Source organism: Schistocerca nitens, chromosome 7, assembly GCF_023898315.1.
Source record: "Schistocerca nitens isolate TAMUIC-IGC-003100 chromosome 7, iqSchNite1.1, whole genome shotgun sequence".
In the NCBI taxonomy this organism is placed as follows: Eukaryota; Metazoa; Arthropoda; class Insecta; order Orthoptera; family Acrididae; genus Schistocerca; species Schistocerca nitens.
The window spans coordinates 176,734,845-176,756,406 of record NC_064620.1 but is presented as its reverse complement, the minus strand read 5'-3'; the positions used below and the strand labels follow the sequence as shown (position 1 = coordinate 176,756,406).

General features: G+C 38.9%; 1 protein-coding gene across 2 annotated transcripts in view; it reads right to left on the bottom strand.

The window, feature by feature from the left end:
- Positions 1 to 21,562, bottom strand: part of LOC126195361 (engulfment and cell motility protein 2-like) — a 66,128-nt gene that overhangs the window by 22,525 nt on the left and 22,041 nt on the right. Inside the window, exons 2-4 of one of the 2 annotated variants that reach the window (XM_049933939.1) lie at positions 20,094 to 20,375; positions 19,511 to 19,692; positions 2,145 to 2,281 (exon numbers count right to left, since the gene is read on the bottom strand). In XM_049933939.1, coding sequence (XP_049789896.1) covers positions 2,145 to 2,281; positions 19,511 to 19,692; positions 20,094 to 20,375 — 601 coding nt within the window. The remainder of the gene's footprint in view (positions 1 to 2,144; positions 2,282 to 19,510; positions 19,693 to 20,093; positions 20,376 to 21,562) is intronic. The other variant, XM_049933940.1, reaches the window with a different exon arrangement.

The following is a 21,562-nucleotide window of genomic DNA, read 5'->3' as shown; positions in this document are numbered from 1 at the left end:
GGTCGTAGCCATGGACTTAGCTGAAGGCTATTCTAACTGTCTCTCGGCAAATGAGAGAAAGGCTTCGTACGTGTAGTCGCTAGCAATGTCGTCCGTACAACTGGGGGCGAGTGCTAGTCCGTCTCTCTAGACCTGCCGTGTGGTGGCGCTCGGTCTACGATCACACAGTGGCGACACGCGGGTCCGACATGTACTAATGGACCGCGGCCGATTTAAAGCTACCACCTAGCAAGTGTGGTGTCTAGCGGTGACACCACAATATCTGCATCACATTGTGACTGGGGACAAATAATGGGTACATTGCGATAACCCTAAATGAAAAAAATCGTGGGTATATCTCCCCCTTGCTTCCATGTCGATGACCAAACCATATATTCACAGCTCCAAGATCATACTCTGCATTTGGTGTTAAAACCATGTGAAACAATCACAGGTGCTCTTTATCAAATGCATTTGAGCAGAGCATAAATAGACAAATGGCCGCAGTACACCGAGAGACACAATAAAGTGATTTTGCAGCACGACAACACTCGACCCCAAGTTGCAAAAGAGGTCAAAACATACTTGGAAATATTAAAACGAGAAGGCCTACCCCACCCTCTGTATTCTCCAGACATTGCTCCCTCTGACTATCACCTGTTTAAATCAATGGCGTATGGGCCTGGCTGACCAACACTTCAGATCTCATGAAGAAGTCACAAATTGGATCGATTTGTGGATCGCTTCAAAAGATGAACAATTTTTTTGATGTTGGATTCCTACACTGCCCAAAAGATGGGAGAAAGTAGTGGCCAGCGATGGAAAATACTTGGAATGATACATGTGTAACCAATTTGTTTCATTAAAGCCTCAAATGTTGGGGGAAAAAATGGCAGAAGCAAAGTTGTACACCTTCTATTATTCAGTGTGTTTCAATATCCCTGGTGCAAGTCTTTCCATTGGATGCCACTTTGGCAACTTGCATGTCCCTTACCCTACCTCATTGATTCTACCATGTAAAGTTAAACATGGGATCTGAACCATACGTTGTTCTTGGAAAATATTCACAGCTCTGAAAGGTGAAGGCTAGTTTAAAGGCAGACTAAAATATTCTATGGTCTGATTAAGAATCAATCTTGTGACTTTTTGATGTCTAGGTAGGTGCTTTACCACTAGACCATCAGCACATTCTCCTTGAAGATACAGTAATAGACTTCCCAGGATAAATGTAGCTCTGCATTTCCTGGATTGTAAATTATTTGATCAGTCATATTACAATGGGTCCATAGTTCTTAACCTCTGGCATTACTCCTTTATGGGTACTGAGTTGTGAGTCATGTGACACTAGTTAAATAAATTAGTATTTCTGCATACCTGTGTACTTTACTAGAAAAAAAGTAGCAGCCTGAAAGCTAGTAACATCTATGTGTGATTCGTTTCTGTCTGCCACATATCAATTAGTTATATGTGAGTGATTACCTTCTTAATTTTTGTTGATTGTGTTCATCCTCAAATTCCAATTACTACAAAGGAACTAAGAAACAGAATAAGATTATGTAAAATAAAATAGCAAACAGTCTGCAATGCTGGCAGATATTTTAACACCATTCTGCATAATCCATGCTGTCTATCTCAAAATCCCTAGTAAAGATTTCCCTTATTCCTGTTTAAATTTTGCACTCTTGCAGAATCCCCTGTGTAATAAACCAGTAGTCCGTGTGTTTACTCCCTTACCACCTTTAGAGCATTGGAATGGTGGCTGAGACCAATTTTTTGTCACGTCATGGTGAATACAATGTCCTGAAACCATACAGCATCTCAACTTAACTGTAGTTCAGTTAACAGACTAATATCACAGTGTGTCAGGTCACGGTGAATATAATGGTCTGGAACCAAATAGCATCTCAACTTAACTGTAGATCAGTTAACAGGCTAATGTCACTGTGTGTGTATGTGTGTATGTGTGTGTGTGTGCGTGAGTGTGTGTCTGTGTGCTGGCAACAAATAATTCATACATCTTCTCTTTTCTTTCACACCATTGAACTGTAGACATTTATCACACTAGTTTGTATTTGTATTATTTCACATCACTGTTCGTGAAAATAAATTATGCATAATATATGTAAGGTTTTCATTAGTGGTTGTAAAGTCGTAATGAAAAATACCTAGAAGAACACTGATGCCATCTGTCCAGTGATCATACACTTCACATGACGGTGCTATGAAATCCAGTGATTTAGGCTGGTCGTCTTCTTCATACATGATAGAAAAAGCAAAGCTTGCTTCTAATCTTTGATTAGGCCTGTAAGGAAGATTTAGGACATAGTTACTTTGGCAGAATTGCTACTTTAAATTTATGCACAAATTGTTCACATAAAATAACAAATAAGACATTAATCAAAGAGCAAGTACAAAGATATCCTACAACCCACAAACAAATTTTCAAAGTAATTTTCAAACTATTTAATATGTCCTTTGTCTACCTTTGCTCATTGTTTAGTTACAGTAAAATGCTTAGCATTTACGTCAACTATCAGCAGAATGTGTTCCTAACTCCAGGAAAATATTTTGCATTAAAGAAGTGCGCGCGCCCAAACACACACACACACACACACACACACACATACTTATGGGGTGTACACCCTGAATGATGGGTGTGTAAGTGAAGAAAGCAAATATAAAAGTCTGTCTTTCAGTGCTGTTTTGTGTTGTAATAACACCAAAAGTTGAAGCCTTGAAATATAACAGGAGGAAGGGGTTGCAGCTATTACCTTATACAGTATAAGGATAAGATTGAAATTCTCAGTCTGACAGTGAAAGCCTGTGTTTTCTAAACCAAAAGTCCCCTTTGATGTCAATGCATTTTGTCACCTTTTTGCAAGTAAGTAATTTATGTAATGTGATTCTGGTAAATTTGAAAAATACCCATTAATGATTCATTCATTTACTCATTCACACACAGTACTCCAAAACCTCCATCATGAATTGGAGTTGTCAGGGATGTGGAATGAGTCAAGTTGTACATTAAGAGGCAGAAGCTGGATGGTTCTATAAAGTATACTTACAACCAATTTCAACTAGTGCTAATCTACCCACACTGATAACTGTAGAAATTATTCTACATTACTTTATCTGTGCGTATTAGGAGAAAATTACTACTTTGAAACAAGTCACCACTGCTTCAGCTATGCTGATCAGTTGCTCTTTTTGTATTATACTTCAAACAATGCATTACGTAACTGTACAGAGATGACTACCAGCTGACTATGTACTGGCAAAGCAAACATCCATACTGGCTGAATCACCTAAAACTTGCAGCACAAGTATTGTAGAAATGGAAAGTGCTGTTGATGTGTGGTTTTCACGGAATGGATTGGCAGCCAGGGGCTTGTATTTTTTGCCTATAAGCAACAACAAAATAGAAAACTACAGACCAGTCTCAATCCTTCCTGTCTTTTCCAAAATAGTTGAGAAAGTTATATACAACAGGATTATAAACTTTCTTAACAAACACAACCTGATGTTCAAAAATCAAAATGGATTCGTAAAAGGTAAATCAACTAGCACTGCAGCTGCTCAACTAATTGAAGAGGTGTTAGGGGGTATCGAAAGCAAGGAACATGTGGCAGGTGTATACCTAGACCTGGAAAAAGCCTTTGATTGTGTGAACGTTGACATCCTATTAGACAAGCTATGGAACATGGGCATTAGAGGTGCTGCTTATGACCTAATAAAGTGTTATATGAGCAATAGAAAGCAGTTTGTTCTACTTAAAACAGAAAGTGGTGTCTACAAATCAGAGGTCACTTGCATAAAATATGGGGTGCCCCAGGGCTCGGTCTTGGGCCCCCTTCTGTTCTTGATCTATGTAAATGATATTAAATACTGTACTATAAATTCCAAAATTGTTCTGTATGCCGATGACACGTCCATTGTATGTAAAAAGGAATCATGTAATGAACTAGAGGCCGAGTGTAATAATGTGACAAAAGAAATTGTTCAGTTTTTTAATGAAAGCCACTTAAATGTAAGCACCAGTAAAACATGTTTGATGGAGTTTAAATTATACGTGGGCAACGAATTGGTAAAGAAAGAGTCTAGTGTAAAATTCCTTGGCATAACAATCCAAAGCAACCTGAAATGGGACACACATATTGACTCTCTAGCAACTAAGTTGTCAAAAAATATATATTAGCAAGTTCTGTAGAGACACCGTAGTCCTAAAGACTGCATACCATGCTCTTTTCTCCTCTCACTTGAACTATGGTATTGAAATTTGGGGGACAACAGCCAAAGCTAATCTAGATAAGCTACTCATTCTTCAAAAAAGGGGTGTGAGAATAATCTGTGGAGCAAAATATAGGGAATCTTGTCGCAACTTGTTTCCAAAAACAGAGGTGTTAACTGTTATAAACACATACATTCTAAAAGCCATATTGCTTGTGAAAAGACTGCACCCAAACACTTATTCAGATTTCCACCAGTACAATACTAGAAATAAAGAAAGATTTTACATTGGCAGCCACAGAACAGCACTTTACAAAAAGGGGCCTCAGTATGTAGGTATAAAATTAGCTAATGCATTGCCTAGAGCAGTCATGGCTCTTCCTACAATTAAACTGAAACATCAGCTTAAGAAATTTTTAGTAAAACACCCTTTCTACACATTAGAAGAGTACCATACTTATATGAAGAACAACAAATGCTTTGTGAAATTATGTGAATAGAAATAAGTAAACACCTTATTGTAATTTTGTTGTAAATTAATGACATATTCAGAAGAATGTGTCTTGTGTATTGTACAAATAACTTTAATCATTACTGTTTCTTTGTACATGTGCAGTGTACCATTCAATGTTGAATAAAGCTATTATTATTATTATTATTATTATTATTATTATTATTATTATTATTATTAATACTGTAGTAATGATTAGAAAATACATTATTTGTGCAGCATATACTTCTTAAATGGAATAGTGGCTATTGACATTAACAAAACAAAAGTTGGATAAATTAGAATATCAGAACTGTTTGTTGTAGGATTCTAGTGTGGGTAAATTAAAATGTCAGTGGTGTTTGTTGCAGGATTCTAGTGTGACTTGTTTACAAGAAATTGTATTCTGAAAAGTTCCAACTCCAATACTTGTTTGTGCCATTCAACCTGTGTAGTTCCTAGGTACAATGTCATTATGTTTGCTTACTGTGTACTTGTGTGTTCCTTGATGCACTGTGACTTGCTAGGCAGTTAGTGTGTCTCAGTCCAAGCATTAACTTTTGAGTGAACAATGAGATTTATCAATGCACAAAAAGGTGTATGTAGAATGTAGGAAAAATGCAGTTTGTTCTTGTGTGGCTTACGCAGCAAGCTATCTCAATGCTCTTACTGTTGTTGCAGTTGGTCCACACATTAGCTCCCACACAATCACACGAGAAAGTGGCGTGATTCAGGCAAGTGTCCTATGCTTCTCCAATGAGATAGGTTCTACCCCTACCATATTTCTCTCCATCAAGAGCTGCAGGGAAATGCTTAAGAGAATCATGTTAACTACTGCACATAGGCATTAAGACAGGATACACCAGATGTGTCTTGTTTACTAATGAAGCCACATTTACCAACCATGGCCAATTAAACCAGTGAAACATGCACTACTGGTATGTTGAAAATCTCCATTGGCTGTATCAGCCATTGGCTTTATCAGATGGAACATCAGCGTCCACTGAGTATAAACACGTGGTGTGGGATAGTGAACCATTAGCTCGTAAGGCCATTTTTCATAGATGGAACACTTGAATGCACGCTAGTGTTGTAGTCTCCTAATAGACCATCTAGAAGATGTTCCTCTGCAGACTAGGAAGATGTTCCTCTGCAGACTAGGAGGAACCTGTGGTACCAACATGATGGCTGTCCGGCCCATAGTATACAAAGTACTACAGCATGTCTTCACAAATCGTTTCTTAATTTTTGGATTGGACGCAGAGCACCTGTACCTTGGCTGCCCTGCTCCCCAGATTTGACACCCGTAGAGTTTTTCTGTGGAGAAAGCTGAAAGAAGCTGCTTACAATGACATACCAACTACACCTGATGATAAGCGATGATGTATTACTGCAGCCTGCTTGGACATCTCCATTGCAATGCTAGCGCACATGTGCTACAGTTGTTCCGTATCAGACTGGAAGCATGTATTGCCACTGCTGGAGGACATTTTGAACACAACCTGTGATGGTCAGTAGTCTCGTTACTGGTCATAATCCACATAACTATTGTATGCACTTATGTTGTTCTTTAGTGTGTGCTATAACAGGTATTGTACAACTGTCGGTGTGGGAACTTTTCAAAATATGATACCTCATTAGCTACTTGCACTAGAATTCTGCAATGTCAATAGGTATTGTTCCATTTAAGAATGTGTATGTTGCACAAAAATTACACTTTATAGGTATTATTATAATCTGTTGATTGGCTAATAGTATGAGTCCCAGAACACCAACAATGCATTCTGTGAAAACTGAACATCAGTAGCATCTGCCATTGCTGCAATATTTGCAGTGCAAGTTCTTGGTGTTCACTGTCTATAATCTTGAACAGTGTCTGAAAAGCCTCACACACATAACTGTTGTAATTGTGAATATTTAGCATCATCAATGTCTTGTGAGACAGTAGTGTTAATAATGAAAGTACAAAACACCAATCATCAGTTTGCCAAAATCTGAAGGCATTTTAAAAATGTGAAACGCTTTGACATAATTAATATAGGATGTAGATTCCATACATAACATGGACTACATCTCAATGGCTTGGGGAAAGAGTACCTGGCAAATCTGATAAAATGGCAGTCCATTGCCTATTTTTTTTCTCCAAACTACATATTTGTTAAGAAAAATGACTTGTCCTATCCACAGGATAAATAAATAAATACAAATACAAAGAAATAAACAACATGAAAATGATTTCAAAAGCAAAACAATAATTGCAACTCCATCATTAGCCCCAACAGAAATGACAACAGCACTTCTAAATGAGATAGAAGTGACAGAACTGTAAATAGTGATGTAACTGTCAAAAGTACCAGAAAAAGCTGCAAAATAAGGTGAGGATCAACAGCAGCAACAGTGGAAAATGAAGTGCTCAACAAGAAGACTATATGTCATCCAAATGACTTTTTGGACAAAGACAAGAAATACAAGAAGTCCCCAGGGTAAGCAGTGCTTAGTTTTTTTCAGTTCTCCACCAAAGTATCCACTCCATAAGAAATAAAATGCAACAGCTAGAAGTTGAACTGCATATTACTGATAGTTGACTTGCTTGCAACATTGTTGCAGGGGATCTGCAATAAGCACATGTCTAAAAGGAGGAATTATGTATAAAATTAGAAATGACATTATTTCATTAAGTGAAGAAGAACATGTAGAGGCCCTATATGTTCCAAAGACTAACTATACTACATATTTACTGCTCTGCCAATGGTGACATGTATATTACCATTGCAATATTAATTCAAGTATTGGACATACTTTCTAAACCTAAGGACAAAATTCTCATTTGTGGAGATTTAAACAATCAACACAATGAACCCATCAGGGCTCCACAACACATTCTTGAACAGCTATACAGTTGTAGAATATCACTTGTGATTAACGCTGCTAATATGCTAACCAAGCTTTCAGCATCAATCATTTACCATATACTAACTGACATAGAGAAAGAAAGTTGCAATGTTGTTGTATATTACCTTGGTCACTAAGATCAATCCAGTCAGATCTTAAAATTACACATAGCCATAGGAAACAAAATTAAAATTCTGACATACTGAATGGTTTTCTCTTAGCCAAAAAGAGTTGAAATTGCCACACAGATGAACAGTGAAACATGGGTAGAAGTGTACATGGAGATTAGCATTGATGGGAAGTTCTTGAAGCTTCTCACAGTATTTGAATTCAAAGTTGAAGCAGTGCCTCCAAAAGTACTAAGACTCGTTAAAGAACAAAACAAAAATAACCGCAACCCTCAAGCAACTCAGCTTTATAAAAAGCAGCTAAAATGATCATGCATTTCAAAAGTACTACCAGACAATCAAAAATATATAGAGAGAAGCATAAAAATGGTAAATTTGTGGAAAAGGCAGAAAATGAAATCAAAGCAGCCTAGAATGTTACCTAACTAGCGACAAGTAGAAGAGACTAAATAAGTAAACATAGAACTTTAGCGCAGTGGTAGCACGATACATGATCCCACAGAGCCAGCAAACTTTGCGAACCAGCATTTCAGTGACATAGCTACCAAGCTACAACAGTAAAGTAATGTGCACATACCTGAAAGCCATGCGCATTAGCAGTGTGTTGTCACTTGAGAGAGTGACTTCCAATGGAGCCCACCATGGGCAAGACCTATTTAAACCCTGTCATGCTGCACTTGCATTCAGTTATTATGTTATTACTGCTTGCATACATTTGCCTTGTGTAGTTGTGTTTAGTGCATGTTATGGTGATTGGTGTACATGCCACAGCCTAATAATGTTATACTACATTCTTGGTTGTTTTGTGTGTTTAAGTTACAACACATGTGACAATGAGTGTAGGATTGCTCTCCATGTGGTTTTCAGTCTCAGGTTAGTCCTCCGTTCCGTCTACAATGTCTGATGGTGCTACTGATGAGTTTTTCCACTGGCTGATTGATCAGCTAGGGGTTCTTACTGTCGTATTGCAGCATACCAGTCAACAGTAGGAGGTATTGCAAATGCTTGCCTCTGTTTTGGCCAGTTTGGGTCTGTCACAATCTTATGTGTCACCCCTTGTATTTCCTCTTTTCGCCCCTTGCACCTCCTGTTTTGTCTGTTGCTACCCTGCTCATTTATCCCCCACTGTTTCTGGATTGCAATGAGTCTGCCAAAGAATGGGATGTCTACAAAAAACGGTTGTGGCAGCATTTTAATGCATTTGAATTGACTAATGTTACTTTATCCTGTGCTTTTGTTTTCTCTTGGTCATCACCACACATGTATCAACTCCTTTGCTGACTGGCCCCCCCTGCAGGCTCCATCTTCACCCTCTTTTAATAACACAAGTGATCTTATTTTGAAATTCGAAATACTTCTGGAAACGGACGTACGTCATTGCCACTTGAGTTGAGTTCTATCGGGTTTCAAGAAACAGGAACATTCCTATAAGACTTGGGCAGCTGAGCTTCATGGTTTAATCCATGATTGTCACTTTGCCACTGATGTACATAAGGAGTTGTATGCCAACTAAATGGTTCGTGATGCAGTCATTTGGTTGGCCACAATTGTGAGGTGCGTGAGTGGGCCCTTCAATGTGAAAATCCCTCTGTCTACAACGTTCTGATTACTGAACTGTTGTTTTAGATTTCGAGGGTGCGGGTACTTAAATTGAATCATGGTGTGAGGTTGCAGAAGTTCAACCTGCTTCCCCCTGCTGTTTGTCGGATGGTTCACAGGGAGACAATATGGTGGCAGTAGTCCGCATGCAAGCAAAACATCACGACGGATGGCGCAACTCACTGCGGCAGTCATGGCCACAGCAGCAGCAGAGCAAACCTAGTAATGAACAACACAAAAGCTCTATGTGCTTCCTTCTTGTCCATTATGTTTTATCACTCATTATAGGCCAGATTGCCCTAAGCAGTGGGCCGTTTTCCACTGGTGCAACAAAATGGGCCACATTGCTCCTGTTTGTAATGCAAAATTCCAAGAACTTATTGCAGGGGCTGACATGGATGTCAAATGTATATTGGCAATCACTGTTGCACCCAATAAGCTTTAATTGATGTCAAGGTTTATCAGAAGGTTTTGCACTTGCAAGTTGACACTCGTGTTGCCGTGTTTGTACCCAACCTGCAAACGTACAAGAACTTGGGTTCTCCCCTTTTAGCACCAGTCTCACATACATTAGTCACCTACAATAAACAAAGCTTTCTGATGTTAACTAGTTTCTTGGCCCATCACATCTAAATCTTTGATTCGTCCTTGACTTTTGTGGTGGTGAACAAAGCACGCACCAAAAATTTGTTTTGTTTGGACGCCTTTAATCATCTTGGATTTACTATTTCTGATGTTAAACTCATCTCTGATCAAGTGCCTTATATGTAACACAACTCTTTATGCTCTAAATTTTCCGCCCTGTTTTCTGTGGGTTTAGGTTGTGCCAATAATTTCAAAGCCCACATCACCAAGAAACGTTCGGCCAAACCCCGTTTCTTTCAGGCTCACCCGGTGCTGACGGCACTCCATGACCAAGTCAATGTGGAGCTCAACTGCTTCATGGCCTCTGGGGATCGTCCAATTGATTGCATTCAGTGAATGGGCTACCCCATTAGTCATTGCCAAGAAGCCGTCAGGATGGTTACATTTTTGCGGTGATTTCAGTTTCTGTCAATGCTCAGTCTATCATTGACATGTATCCCATGGTGTGCCCTGATGAACTTTTTTCTAATCTCACTAGTGGTCAGTATTTTCCCAAGATCAACATATCTGATGCATATTTGCAGCTTCCCATTGGTGCTGACTCTCAATGGGCCTTGGTCATTAACACACCTTTTGCCTTGTATCAATACTTGTGGTTATTGTTTGGTGTGACCAGTGCCCTGTCAATTTCTCAGCAGTTTCTCAATCAACTCATATGAGGTCTGTGTCTGGCTGTGCCAAATGTCTTGATGACATTGTTTCTTCTACTCCTCCACTGCTGAACATCTCAACAACTTATATACACTCTTTTTGGTGTTACAGGCCACAAGGTTAGAAAGGAATTCTGTTGCCAATCTTGGGTTAGAGGTATCAAGCCCCTTTGTCAGAATGTGTGTGCTGCTATGGCTCTACTGCATCCTATGTCGGTCAAGGAACTCCAGGTCTTTTTGTGTAAAACTGCTTATTATCATCAGTTTCTGCCAGGGGTAGCATCGGTTGCGCAACTGTTACATGCCTTATTGCATAAGGGGACATTTTTCCACTGGTCACATGCATGTGAAACAGAGTTTTACAAACTGAAGTCTATGTTACAATCTGTGCCTTGCCTTGTAACACAATGTATGGTGTAAAATTTCACCTCATCATGGATCACAAGCCATTAGTTTCATTGTTGAACCCCTCAGCCATGCCAGACAAAGCAGTGCACCGCCTTCAATGTCGGGTGCTGTTCCTCTGTTGGTACAACTTCGAGATTCACTTCCATCCCACAGCTAAACATATGAATGCTGATGCAGTCTCCTTGTTTTACAACCAGTCCAGGCCCAATTTTTGATCAAGAGGAGTTACTCGGTTTCCACTTTGATGAATGTTCTCAACAAACTGTCAATGGTTTTCTAATCACAAGTGCTTCAGTCATATAAGCTGGTGTTATCAATCCAATTTTACAGAAAGTGATACACTGCATTTAGCATGGCCAGCCTGAGGAACCTCCATCATCGGTATCTGAACCCCTCCGTAACTATGTGTTTCGGCTCCATTTCTCTGTCATTGATGGCGTTCTCCTCCTTGATATGGAATATTCAGATCCTTCTGTAGTGGTTCCCTCAGCTTTTTGTTTGGAGATCCAGCAATTGCTGCATACTGATCACTGGGGGATGCTATGCACCAAGGAGTTAGCCTTCTGTCATGTTTTTTGGCCTGCTTTGGATGGCAACATCACTCATTTGGTTCCGGTGTTTTCCCAATATGCATTGGAGCAAGCTGCCATCTGGGCAGCATTGTCTCTGTGGCGTCAGCCTTCACAGGCTTGGGACCATCTCCACATTGATTTCACTGGCCCTTTCCTTAAGGCATGCTGGCTCTTGGTAATTGATGTATCCTCTTGGTTCCCATATGTTGTTCATTGTCCATCAATTTTGGCAGCGCTATTGAAAATTTGTTCTATCGAAGGACTTCTGGCAGTGTTGGTCTCTGATAATGACCTTCAGTTTATGTCACAGAAATTTGCCTCCTGCAACGGTTTTGAGAGATCAGCCACATTTTACATTTTGGCCCCGCCCTTCAACCTGCAGTCCAATGGTGGGCCCGAAAGGTTAGTTAGAACATTCAAAATGCAAATGAAAAAGTACGTGACTCAGTCCCCATCTGACATCGCCTTGAATCAATTTGTCTTCCTATCAGTTCAAGCCGTTTGGTGACAACAGCCCTGCCGAACTGCTCTACAGGTGTCAATCCGGGATGCTTCTGCATCTTCTGTGACCCGGCCAGGGATGCCAACCCATGTAGCCATCATCCTGTTTCCAGCCAGGGTGGCTGTCTAGACACATGGGTTTGGTCAGTGCCCAAAATGGATTTCTGCCACCATCTCCTGATGCTGCGTCCACCTCCTTGTGATGTCCGTACAGAGGAGGGCCCTTGTGCATGTCATTGTGACCAGTTGCGCCTGTGTGTGAACGATCGGACAACCCTGGCTGGGACACTGACATTGCCAAGCCAGTCTGCATCACTTCACAGATCACCTGATGTGGCTGGGTCCCTGCCATGACATACGAGAGGTCCCACATCACCTGTGGACAAACCTGGTGCAGCTTCTCCAGTACCGCTACCAGTACTGATGCAGCTGCTGTCCACACCGGAGCCATCTCCTCCACCTCAGCTGCCAACTATGGGGGCACCATCACCATCAGGCTCTGGACCTGACGCATACAGGCAGCTTGCATCTGTGTCACCCATTCTACAATATGGACTGACACGAGAAGGTGGACTGCGATGCTGCCCTCGCCCCAAGTAGTTCCAATCATACACCTCAGTATCAGCACGTCGTCTCAGTCAGAGCCTTGTGGAGGAAGATATCATTTACATCTCGCATATTGGAGTTGTGCCCCAAGGTAAGAGGTATGAAGTAATGTGCGCACACTTGAAAGCCGCTTGCATTAGCAGTGTGTTGTCATCTGTGAGAGTGCACCAAGGAAGAGCTATACTGTGAACTTCCGATAGAGCCTGCCACAGGGGAGTATCTATTTAAACCCTGCCACATTACGCTTGTGCACAGTTATCATGTTGTTACTGCTTGCATACATTTGGCTTATCTTATTGTGTTCACTGTGTGTTATGGTGGGCAATGTTGTATGGAACCTAAAAAATAAAACCTCAGGAAGTATAGATGAAGTGCCTGTTTGCTTGCTGAAGTACTATATAGACAGTATCAAAGAATCTTTTACTGCACACCATAAATTAATCCTTCAGCACAAGTTGCTTCTCAGAAACACTAAAGTATGCAAAAGTCCTGCCTCACATTAGAAAGGGGTTACAAAATTATAGGCCCCTCTCTCTACTGTCATTGTTTTCAAAAGTATTGTAAACCATAATGAAGATTAGGCTCTTGGAGTACTTAACAAAGTATTATTTTTCATGTGTTTCAGACACAGGAGCACTGAAGCTCAATTACAAATGGTGTTTTGGAAGTGCTAGGCAAAGGAGATCATATAACAGGCATATTCCTGGACTTTACAAAAACGTTTTATGCAATAGGTCACACAACTCTGCTAAATAAACTGGGTGTAAGAGAGATAGGAAATGAATGGTTTCATGTGTAGAAATCTCTCAATCAAACTTCAGTCATACCATAAAACATCTCTATAACCCAGAATACATCAATATTAGTGCTTGGCCCAATGCACTTCTTGATATTACTGCCCTCAGGAAGCAAGTAGCTTCAGTATGCACTGCACTTAGAATAATAAGTTCTGTGTGTAGTAGCTCATACTCCAGAACAATATATTTTGTATATGTTCATTCTATAATTAGTTATAGGATAACCTTCAAGGGAACAGATGAGCAGAATATACAAAAACTCTTCAAGCTACAAAAAAGGACTGTATGAATTATAACAAAAAGTAACACAAGAACTCATTGCATAGACTTGTTTACATCTGTGTGAATCTGACTGTTTGATGTGTATGCATTTTGCGAACAGTGATCCAATAAAAAAAATACATGGAAATGAACATGGAATGAAATCCAGCCACTGCTTACATCTCAATAGAAAAAACAAATAAAAACCCAAAAATGCAATCAAATTATAGAACAACCTTCCACAAGATATCTAAGGCAAAAGTGAAGTATAAGCCTTCAGGAATATCCTAAAAATTACATGTCAGAAAATTGATTTTATACTGTCAAAGATTACCTGAAATGATATGTAAATTTTGTTGACAGTAGTGCTAATAATTAACTACTGTGATTAAGAGTCAGTTTACAACATGTTCAATAGGATAGTGAAATATGATGTACAAAATTGTGACATAGTAAATCAAATAATATGTGGATCTATTTATGTGTTTGTAATTGTATACAATGGTGTATTTATGTTTCTGTATTATATGATGTGTTGACAACATCCATACGTTTTATATTTTCTATGGATGGAGTGTGTGTGTGTGTGTGTGTGTGTGTGTGTGTGTCCACCATCTCCAAAACCTCTGTATTGGTTTCATCCAAATTTGATACAAATACTACTTGCTGTATTTAGCTCTAATAGGAGTGGAGGTACTAAAGTGAAAAGAGTTTTTCAACCCCTGACATTCATGGTGTCCTGCACAACAGCTGCAGGGTTACACTTGCGGATGGACAGACAAGTGGTACATGTTTTAAGTGGACCATGGGTACATATACTGTGGCAGCAAGACACCACAATAGTTCATCTTGATCCAGTGTAAGGAGGGAGAGGATGAGATGGGTAGTGAGACAAGGGGCGATGAGATGCACAGGAAAGGCAGGAAGAGGAGATGGACAGACAGAAAGGTGGCAGCAAGAGATGGGCCAGAGAAAGGTGGGAGGATGAGGTGGACAGAGAGATGGGGCAGGAGGAGATGTATAGATAGAAAGAGAGTAGGAAGAGATGAAAAGAGACAGGTAAGTGGAGAATACGTAGAGGGGGAGTTGGCCTATGAAGCTAGGTAGAAGGAGATTAGTAAATAAAATGGGAAGGAGGGAATGGACAAAGGGAGGGGGGAGAAGGGGATGGTAAGAGTTAGAGGAGGAGGAGATGGACAGAGAGGCGGGGATGAGGGTATGGACAGACATGGGTGAGGATGAGATGTTCATAGAGAGGGGGAGAATGAGATGGGCACCAAAAAATGAGGAGGAGGTATAAACAGATAGATGATGGAGGGGGAGATGGTCCGAGACAGGGAGGAGGAGGAGGAGGAAGAGGTAGACAGACACTTGGTTTGCATATTAAATGGATTATGGATACTTATACCGTGGAAACAAGACACACCATTAGTCGATACAGTGCAAGTAAAGTCCTCACAGTTGGGAATGCTTTGGACAACTTTCAACTGTGAAGCACTATTAATTACAAAATCACAACGGTACCTGTCAACATAGCACAGTTTTCTTGATATGACACTGGAGAGACAGGTCACATTATTTCATTTACAATTATGGATTGCAGTAAATAAACAGTTCACATCACCTGCACAGAGTGATTGGAGGGGGAAGAAGTGGACAGAGAGAGGGCTGAAGGTAGGAGGAGATGTGTGCAGTATATATGTCTAATACATACATTGGTGAAGTCATAGGGAAAATGCAAGTAAATAAATATAAGAGAGGGAAACATTCCACGTGGAAAAAATATATCTAAAAAGAAAGAAAGTGATGAGACTTACCAAACAAAAGCGCTGGCAGGTCGATAGACACACAAACAAACACAAACATACACACAAAATTCTAGCTTTCGCAACAAACGGTTGCTTTGTCAGGAAAGAGGGAAGGAGAGGGAAAGATGAAAGGAAGTGGGTTTTAAGGGAGAGGGTAAGGAGTCATTCCAATCCTGGGAGCGGAAAGACTTACCTTAGGGGGAAAAAAGGACGGGTATACACTCGCACACACACACATATCCATCCGCATATACACAGACACAAGCAAATGTCTGCTTGTGTCTGTGTATATGCGGATGGATATGTGTGTGTGTGCGAGTGTATACCCGTCCTTTTTTCCCCCTAAGGTAAGTCTTTCCGCTCCCGGGATTGGAATGACTCCTTACCCTCTCCCTTAAAACCCACTTCCTTTCATCTTTCCCTCTCCTTCCCTCTTTCCTGACGAAGCAACCGTTTGTTGCGAAAGCTAGTATTTTGTGTGTATGTTTGTGTTTGTTTGTGTGTCTATCGACCTGCCAGCGCTTTTGTTTGGTAAGTCTCATCACTTTCTTTCTTTTTACAAGTAAATAAATAAAAATAAATAAATATAGGTACTGGAATTATGCTGAAATTGTCATTGTTTAGTCCAAAAACTCTATTAAATTGTATATGTAGTTACTACTGAAGTTTTTTTTTTTTACTGTGATTTGAATATTTGGGAATTTTCAGTTTTGTGCCTGACATCTGCTGGCAGCCTGTAGTACACTTTTCCATAACAGCATAAAATCCTATTCTGATCTCTAGACAGGGATACATAGTCCATGTGAAAATTAACTTTTGCATCTAGTATTGTTGTTATGAAATGTTAAGTTCATTCCAATTTCTCTCAGGAATCCCTGAAGGTCCCCAAAGAGGCTTCTCCAAGATATTCAGATGTCAACTTTATACTATGTTCTTATTGCATGTTTCTGTAAAATACATATTTTCTTTCACGTTATCTTCATTGCCTTAGAAGTCAATGCCATAGTGCAATATACAGTAAAAATATGCTAGCAGTCTTATCTATAGGTCAAGATAATGAGATTTCAAGTCCAAAGCAGCCAGAACGGAGTTTTTTTAGTTATACTTATCCACTCAATGAGCCATATCAGATCATTACCAACTGGATGCCCAAGAACTTTAGACATTGTGCCTCAGTCAGTGTATGCCTATTTGTATCTACTTCGGTACTGTGAGTAATTTTTATGTTTGTGGAATTGCATAGTATGTTTTTTTCTTTTTTCTTCTTTTTTTTTTTAAAAAAAAAAAGATCAACAGTTAAGATGTTACTTGTGAAACAGCTGTAAGCCTGCTCCATTATTCTCCTGTCTGTGTCTGGTGTGGTTGTGTCTGGGTTGTTTGTCAATGTACTTCTGTCATCAGCATATATCATATAACTTGCTAATGTAACCATTTATTTTTTGTTGTTAGGACAATACTCAATTCATGCAAAAAGAAGATTTTTCATGCCATACCATCCCTACCACTGTAGTTTCCCTAGTGCTCTTGTTTGATGTTTATAACCAAGGGCCTTGACAAGATTACAGTAAACGCCAGCAGGATAATTTCTAATAGAATAACACCCATTTCAGTTGTAATAACGATTGATTAAATCCACAACCGTTTTTGGCTGTTAAAATGAGGAGGTTCTCTGCAGAATTGGTGAGGAAAGGAATATACAGAAAACACTGACAAGAAGAAGAGACAGGATGGTAGGACATCAGGGAATAACTTCCATGGTACTAGAGAGAGCTGTAGAGCATAAAAACAAAACTGTAGAGGAAGATGGAGATTGGAATACATCCAGAAAGGAACTATGTTGCAAATGCTACTCTGCAATGAAGAGGTTGGCACAAGAGAGGAATTTATGGCAGGTTGCATCAAAGCAATCAGAAGATTGATAACTCAAAAAAAGAAAAGAAAAATATCCCTTCTTCAGGTGTATAAAATATTATTGTACTTGGTCATGCATAACACGATGGTTTAGTCAGTGCAAAGGCTAGAAGTCACTGCATCTTGGGTGAAAACAGTTTGCTGTTGAGCACCTGCTCACCATGGATGCTAACAAAGAGTGGAGGACCATGTTGGAGGTCTAGATGCATGGAGTGGTGCAGGCATCTCCAGTGTGGCCCTCCACACAGTCCATGTTGGAGTCTGTGGCATACAGCTGCTCGACAACGGGCAGTTCCCACTCAAGGTGCAGTGACTTGGAACCTTTGGACCAAGTGGCCTGACCGTGTGTTATGCATGACCTAATACAATAATTTTTTCACACTAGATGATGGGATTTTAACATGTGATTTAACTGGTTGTGGCTTGAATGAATCATTATTGCAACTGAAGCACATCATTCTATTAATCACACCTCTCCATTGTGGATGTCCTAAAAACGAAATTTTAGCATAATTTTTCATGTTTAGTTCTACTATTATTGAGTACATGAGATCATAAAATAACTGAATTTAGTAGCCAATGATTTGAATTTCGTATAATCTATCTCACTGTTGACAGTTGAAAGTTATTTGGCTTACCAAATTTATTGTTTCCCACCTAATAATGCTCCAAATTCTCCTTGTCTTGTTCTTTAAATCTTCAATCTTTTGTACATAGTGTATCGCTTTTGCCTTATTTATGGTATAATAAAGAATTTTGCAGTACTGCTTGTAGTTTAGTTTCAAGTCTTGATAAATAACAGCTAATCCTCTGCATTAAGTAAAGTTCTCTTTCCCCCTCTTGTTGTGGCACAAGATATGTTGATCACAGATGTGAGCTACGCTTTTTCTTGGCTTCCTCTTCCACTTTCCCTAACCTGTTGTCAAGTAAAACTGGATTCATAATGCTGTAAGAATATTTTTAGAAAAGAGTTATATTTCTTATCTGCTTTGTGCCCTTGGTAAACTACCCGCATTTTTCACACTGTAAATTCTTTCTGAATAGTGTAAATAGGTCAGAATTTAAACTTCCATGAAATTATACTTTTTCCTTCATAGAAAATGTGATTAATGGGGATACTTTATTGTTGCCTTTTGATCCTAATGATCAAACAAAAAATTATGAGGATCACATGTATTTCACGAAAGACAGTACCGTTTAAAAATAAATTATAAATGACAGTTGCATTGCCTCCTTATATTCTTGTCTTGAATATTACTGTTGGATCAAACCAAAGCTGAACATCAGTAACTCACGGTGCCCTCTATCAGAACTATTAGTGTTAAAATCAATATTGAAATAACCCCATACAATCACATCCCAGTTATTTCTGCCATTATCACCTCCTCTAACTGCATAATGAAGTTTAAAACATCTCCTGTTTGGGGTCATGACTGTCAGACTTGCTCTCTTGTATGTTTCAATTCTATTACTGAAATACAGTGCTGAAAGAACTGTTCAATGCAGTGATCACATGGAATGAACAATCGTTCCCTCTTTTTCTTATTATACCTGCAGTAATATGGTATTAACTTGTATTCATCTCCATTAGGTGCATCTGTCTAATTTCTGTGAATTCTAAATGTTCTTATGGTTAGCATGTCTGTAGAAAATCAGTTCTTAAACTTATTGAGCACACTATGCATTTGTCATCCATACTATACATTCGTCATCCATCAATTATTTATAGGTAGGTGGTTTAGATGTTGTACACAAGTCTTATTTTGTAACCAATTGAAGAGTAGAGTGTAAATTATCTCCATCATTGGTTAAATGAATGCTGTGATAACCCTAAATTAAGCAAATTCACTATGCAGATGAATTACAATTTCATTATTAGTAAAATGAGTAACAAAAATCATACGAAAATTAAAGAACTAGTTGTAAAGTATAAATTCTTCTAAAATAGATTTTGAAAATGAGTGCCATAAGACAATCTAAGATTTGAAACATTTTGGATAATAGAAGCAATAGATTACCACAAGTCAGAAACTTACTTTGCGTTTTTTATATGGGGACATTTCAGTCCCGTAACTAAATCTCTGATATCTGACACTGATATTTTACATGGACACTCTGGACGATTCTCATCTATGCAGTCGCCATAGTGAATAACTTTGTGATTAGATGATAGATATGCAAACCACAGTTTTTGTTTGCCTTTCTGAAATACAAAGTTCTGTGTATATTCTTTTGCAAGCACAGAGACAAGTCTAGTGAAAACTGTAAATTAAATGAATAAATTTTGCACACAAATGCAAAGGGATCAAAAACAAGACTTAGTTATTAATAAAACTATATTCTTGAATACATTGATTAGATAAGGCTGAGTATCTACTTATTTTTTCAGGTAATTACTTTAAACATTGCATTGTTTTCAGAGGATAATATTTCTCTATTCAAGAATTAAATCAGTACTAAAACTTAAATGAAACACTTATTCATTTTCACAAGGCATTTGATGTTAATGTTATTTCAAAAGTATTGAGGCCTTGTGGTAGTAATGTAACCACGTTTGCAGTCATTTTATTTCTAACGTGATTTCCTAAGAATATAGTACAATAATGTACATATCCTCACCTGCTGCCGAACGCCAAGTTTAGGAAAAAATTCACCATCACACATTACTCCAAGCCTCTGCTGAGCAATAACTTCCATCAACTCATTTGTTCGTGTTTCACGTAGGCTGACAACTGGAGGCAGATTTCGGAGGTTCCACTGTAACTGCTGCTCACGTTCATCATTCCAGACTTGTGTCACACGCTCATAGCTCCATTCCTGCAGCTGACGATCCAACTTTTGCCACTCCCTTGGCTGAGTCTTGAGGCCTTCTATTATTTGTCGCTCCAGCACTAGTAGAACCTTCCACAGACATTCTACAATTCACACTGATGATTAAGAATGTTATAATCTGTATTTTAAAAGGAGGATTTGAAGCTTTCTAATTTGCAATTAAAAAATGGTACATATTTCATGAGGAGCACAACAGAAAACAAAAACAAATATGAAGTCTGACTTTCAAATAAGAATCAGTTTTAGCTTGTTCATGAACACACACACACACACACACACACACACACACACACACACACACACAAAACTGTCCAAATAGCTCTTTGAAGGCCAAGTGGTACTGATCAGCTGCCGTATCATCCTCAACCCTCAAGCATCACAGGATGCGCGTGCGGAGGGACATGTGGTCAGCACATCGCTCTCCTGACCGTTGTCAGTTTTCATGACAGGTGCTGCTACTTCTCAATCAAGTAGCTCCTCAATTGGCCTTACGAGGACTGAGTGCACCATGCTTACCAAGAGAACTTGGCAGACCTGGACAGTGACCCATCCAGGTGTGAGCCAAGCCCAACAGTGCTTAACTTCAGTGATCTGACAGGAACCAGTGTTACCACTGTGGCAAGGCTATTGGCACAATGACACACACTCTAAGAAAATTACAAGAAGCCATTGATTTATTTGTATTTAGGGTTATGTAACACAGCTGTCTTTGTTTTTTTAATTTCACATAATAATGTTATGGAAAAAAATGGCCATGAAAATGGGAGAATGAACACCTTTATAATGATAAATTTGTATTTGAACTGTTTTTTCAGTACTTGCAAAAATCATCCCACTGATAGTTTTCATATACCTTTTCATTCTATTTAGTACATGTGAGAATCATCCAAAAAATGAATTAACAAACCAGACATGATAATTAGATAACAGGGCGTACAGTGAGATACAGCAAAAAATTCAAATAAAAGTTACTATTGCTAATGTGTTCCCAAAGAAATCTTCTGGAAACAGACAATGACTATACCATTTTTATCAGCATTTACATTCTTTTCCCAACACAATTTTTGTTACTCCAAAAACCAGATTACATATTTATACATTTTGACATAATTATAACATATCTAAAGTTATTCATTTTATTTATTTATTTATTCATGCAAACTTCATATTTTATAAATCCTACCATGGAGGAGAGCCCACAGGGATGTAGAACACACCAAGTTATATGTTGACCACTAGTAGTAAGAATTATGCAC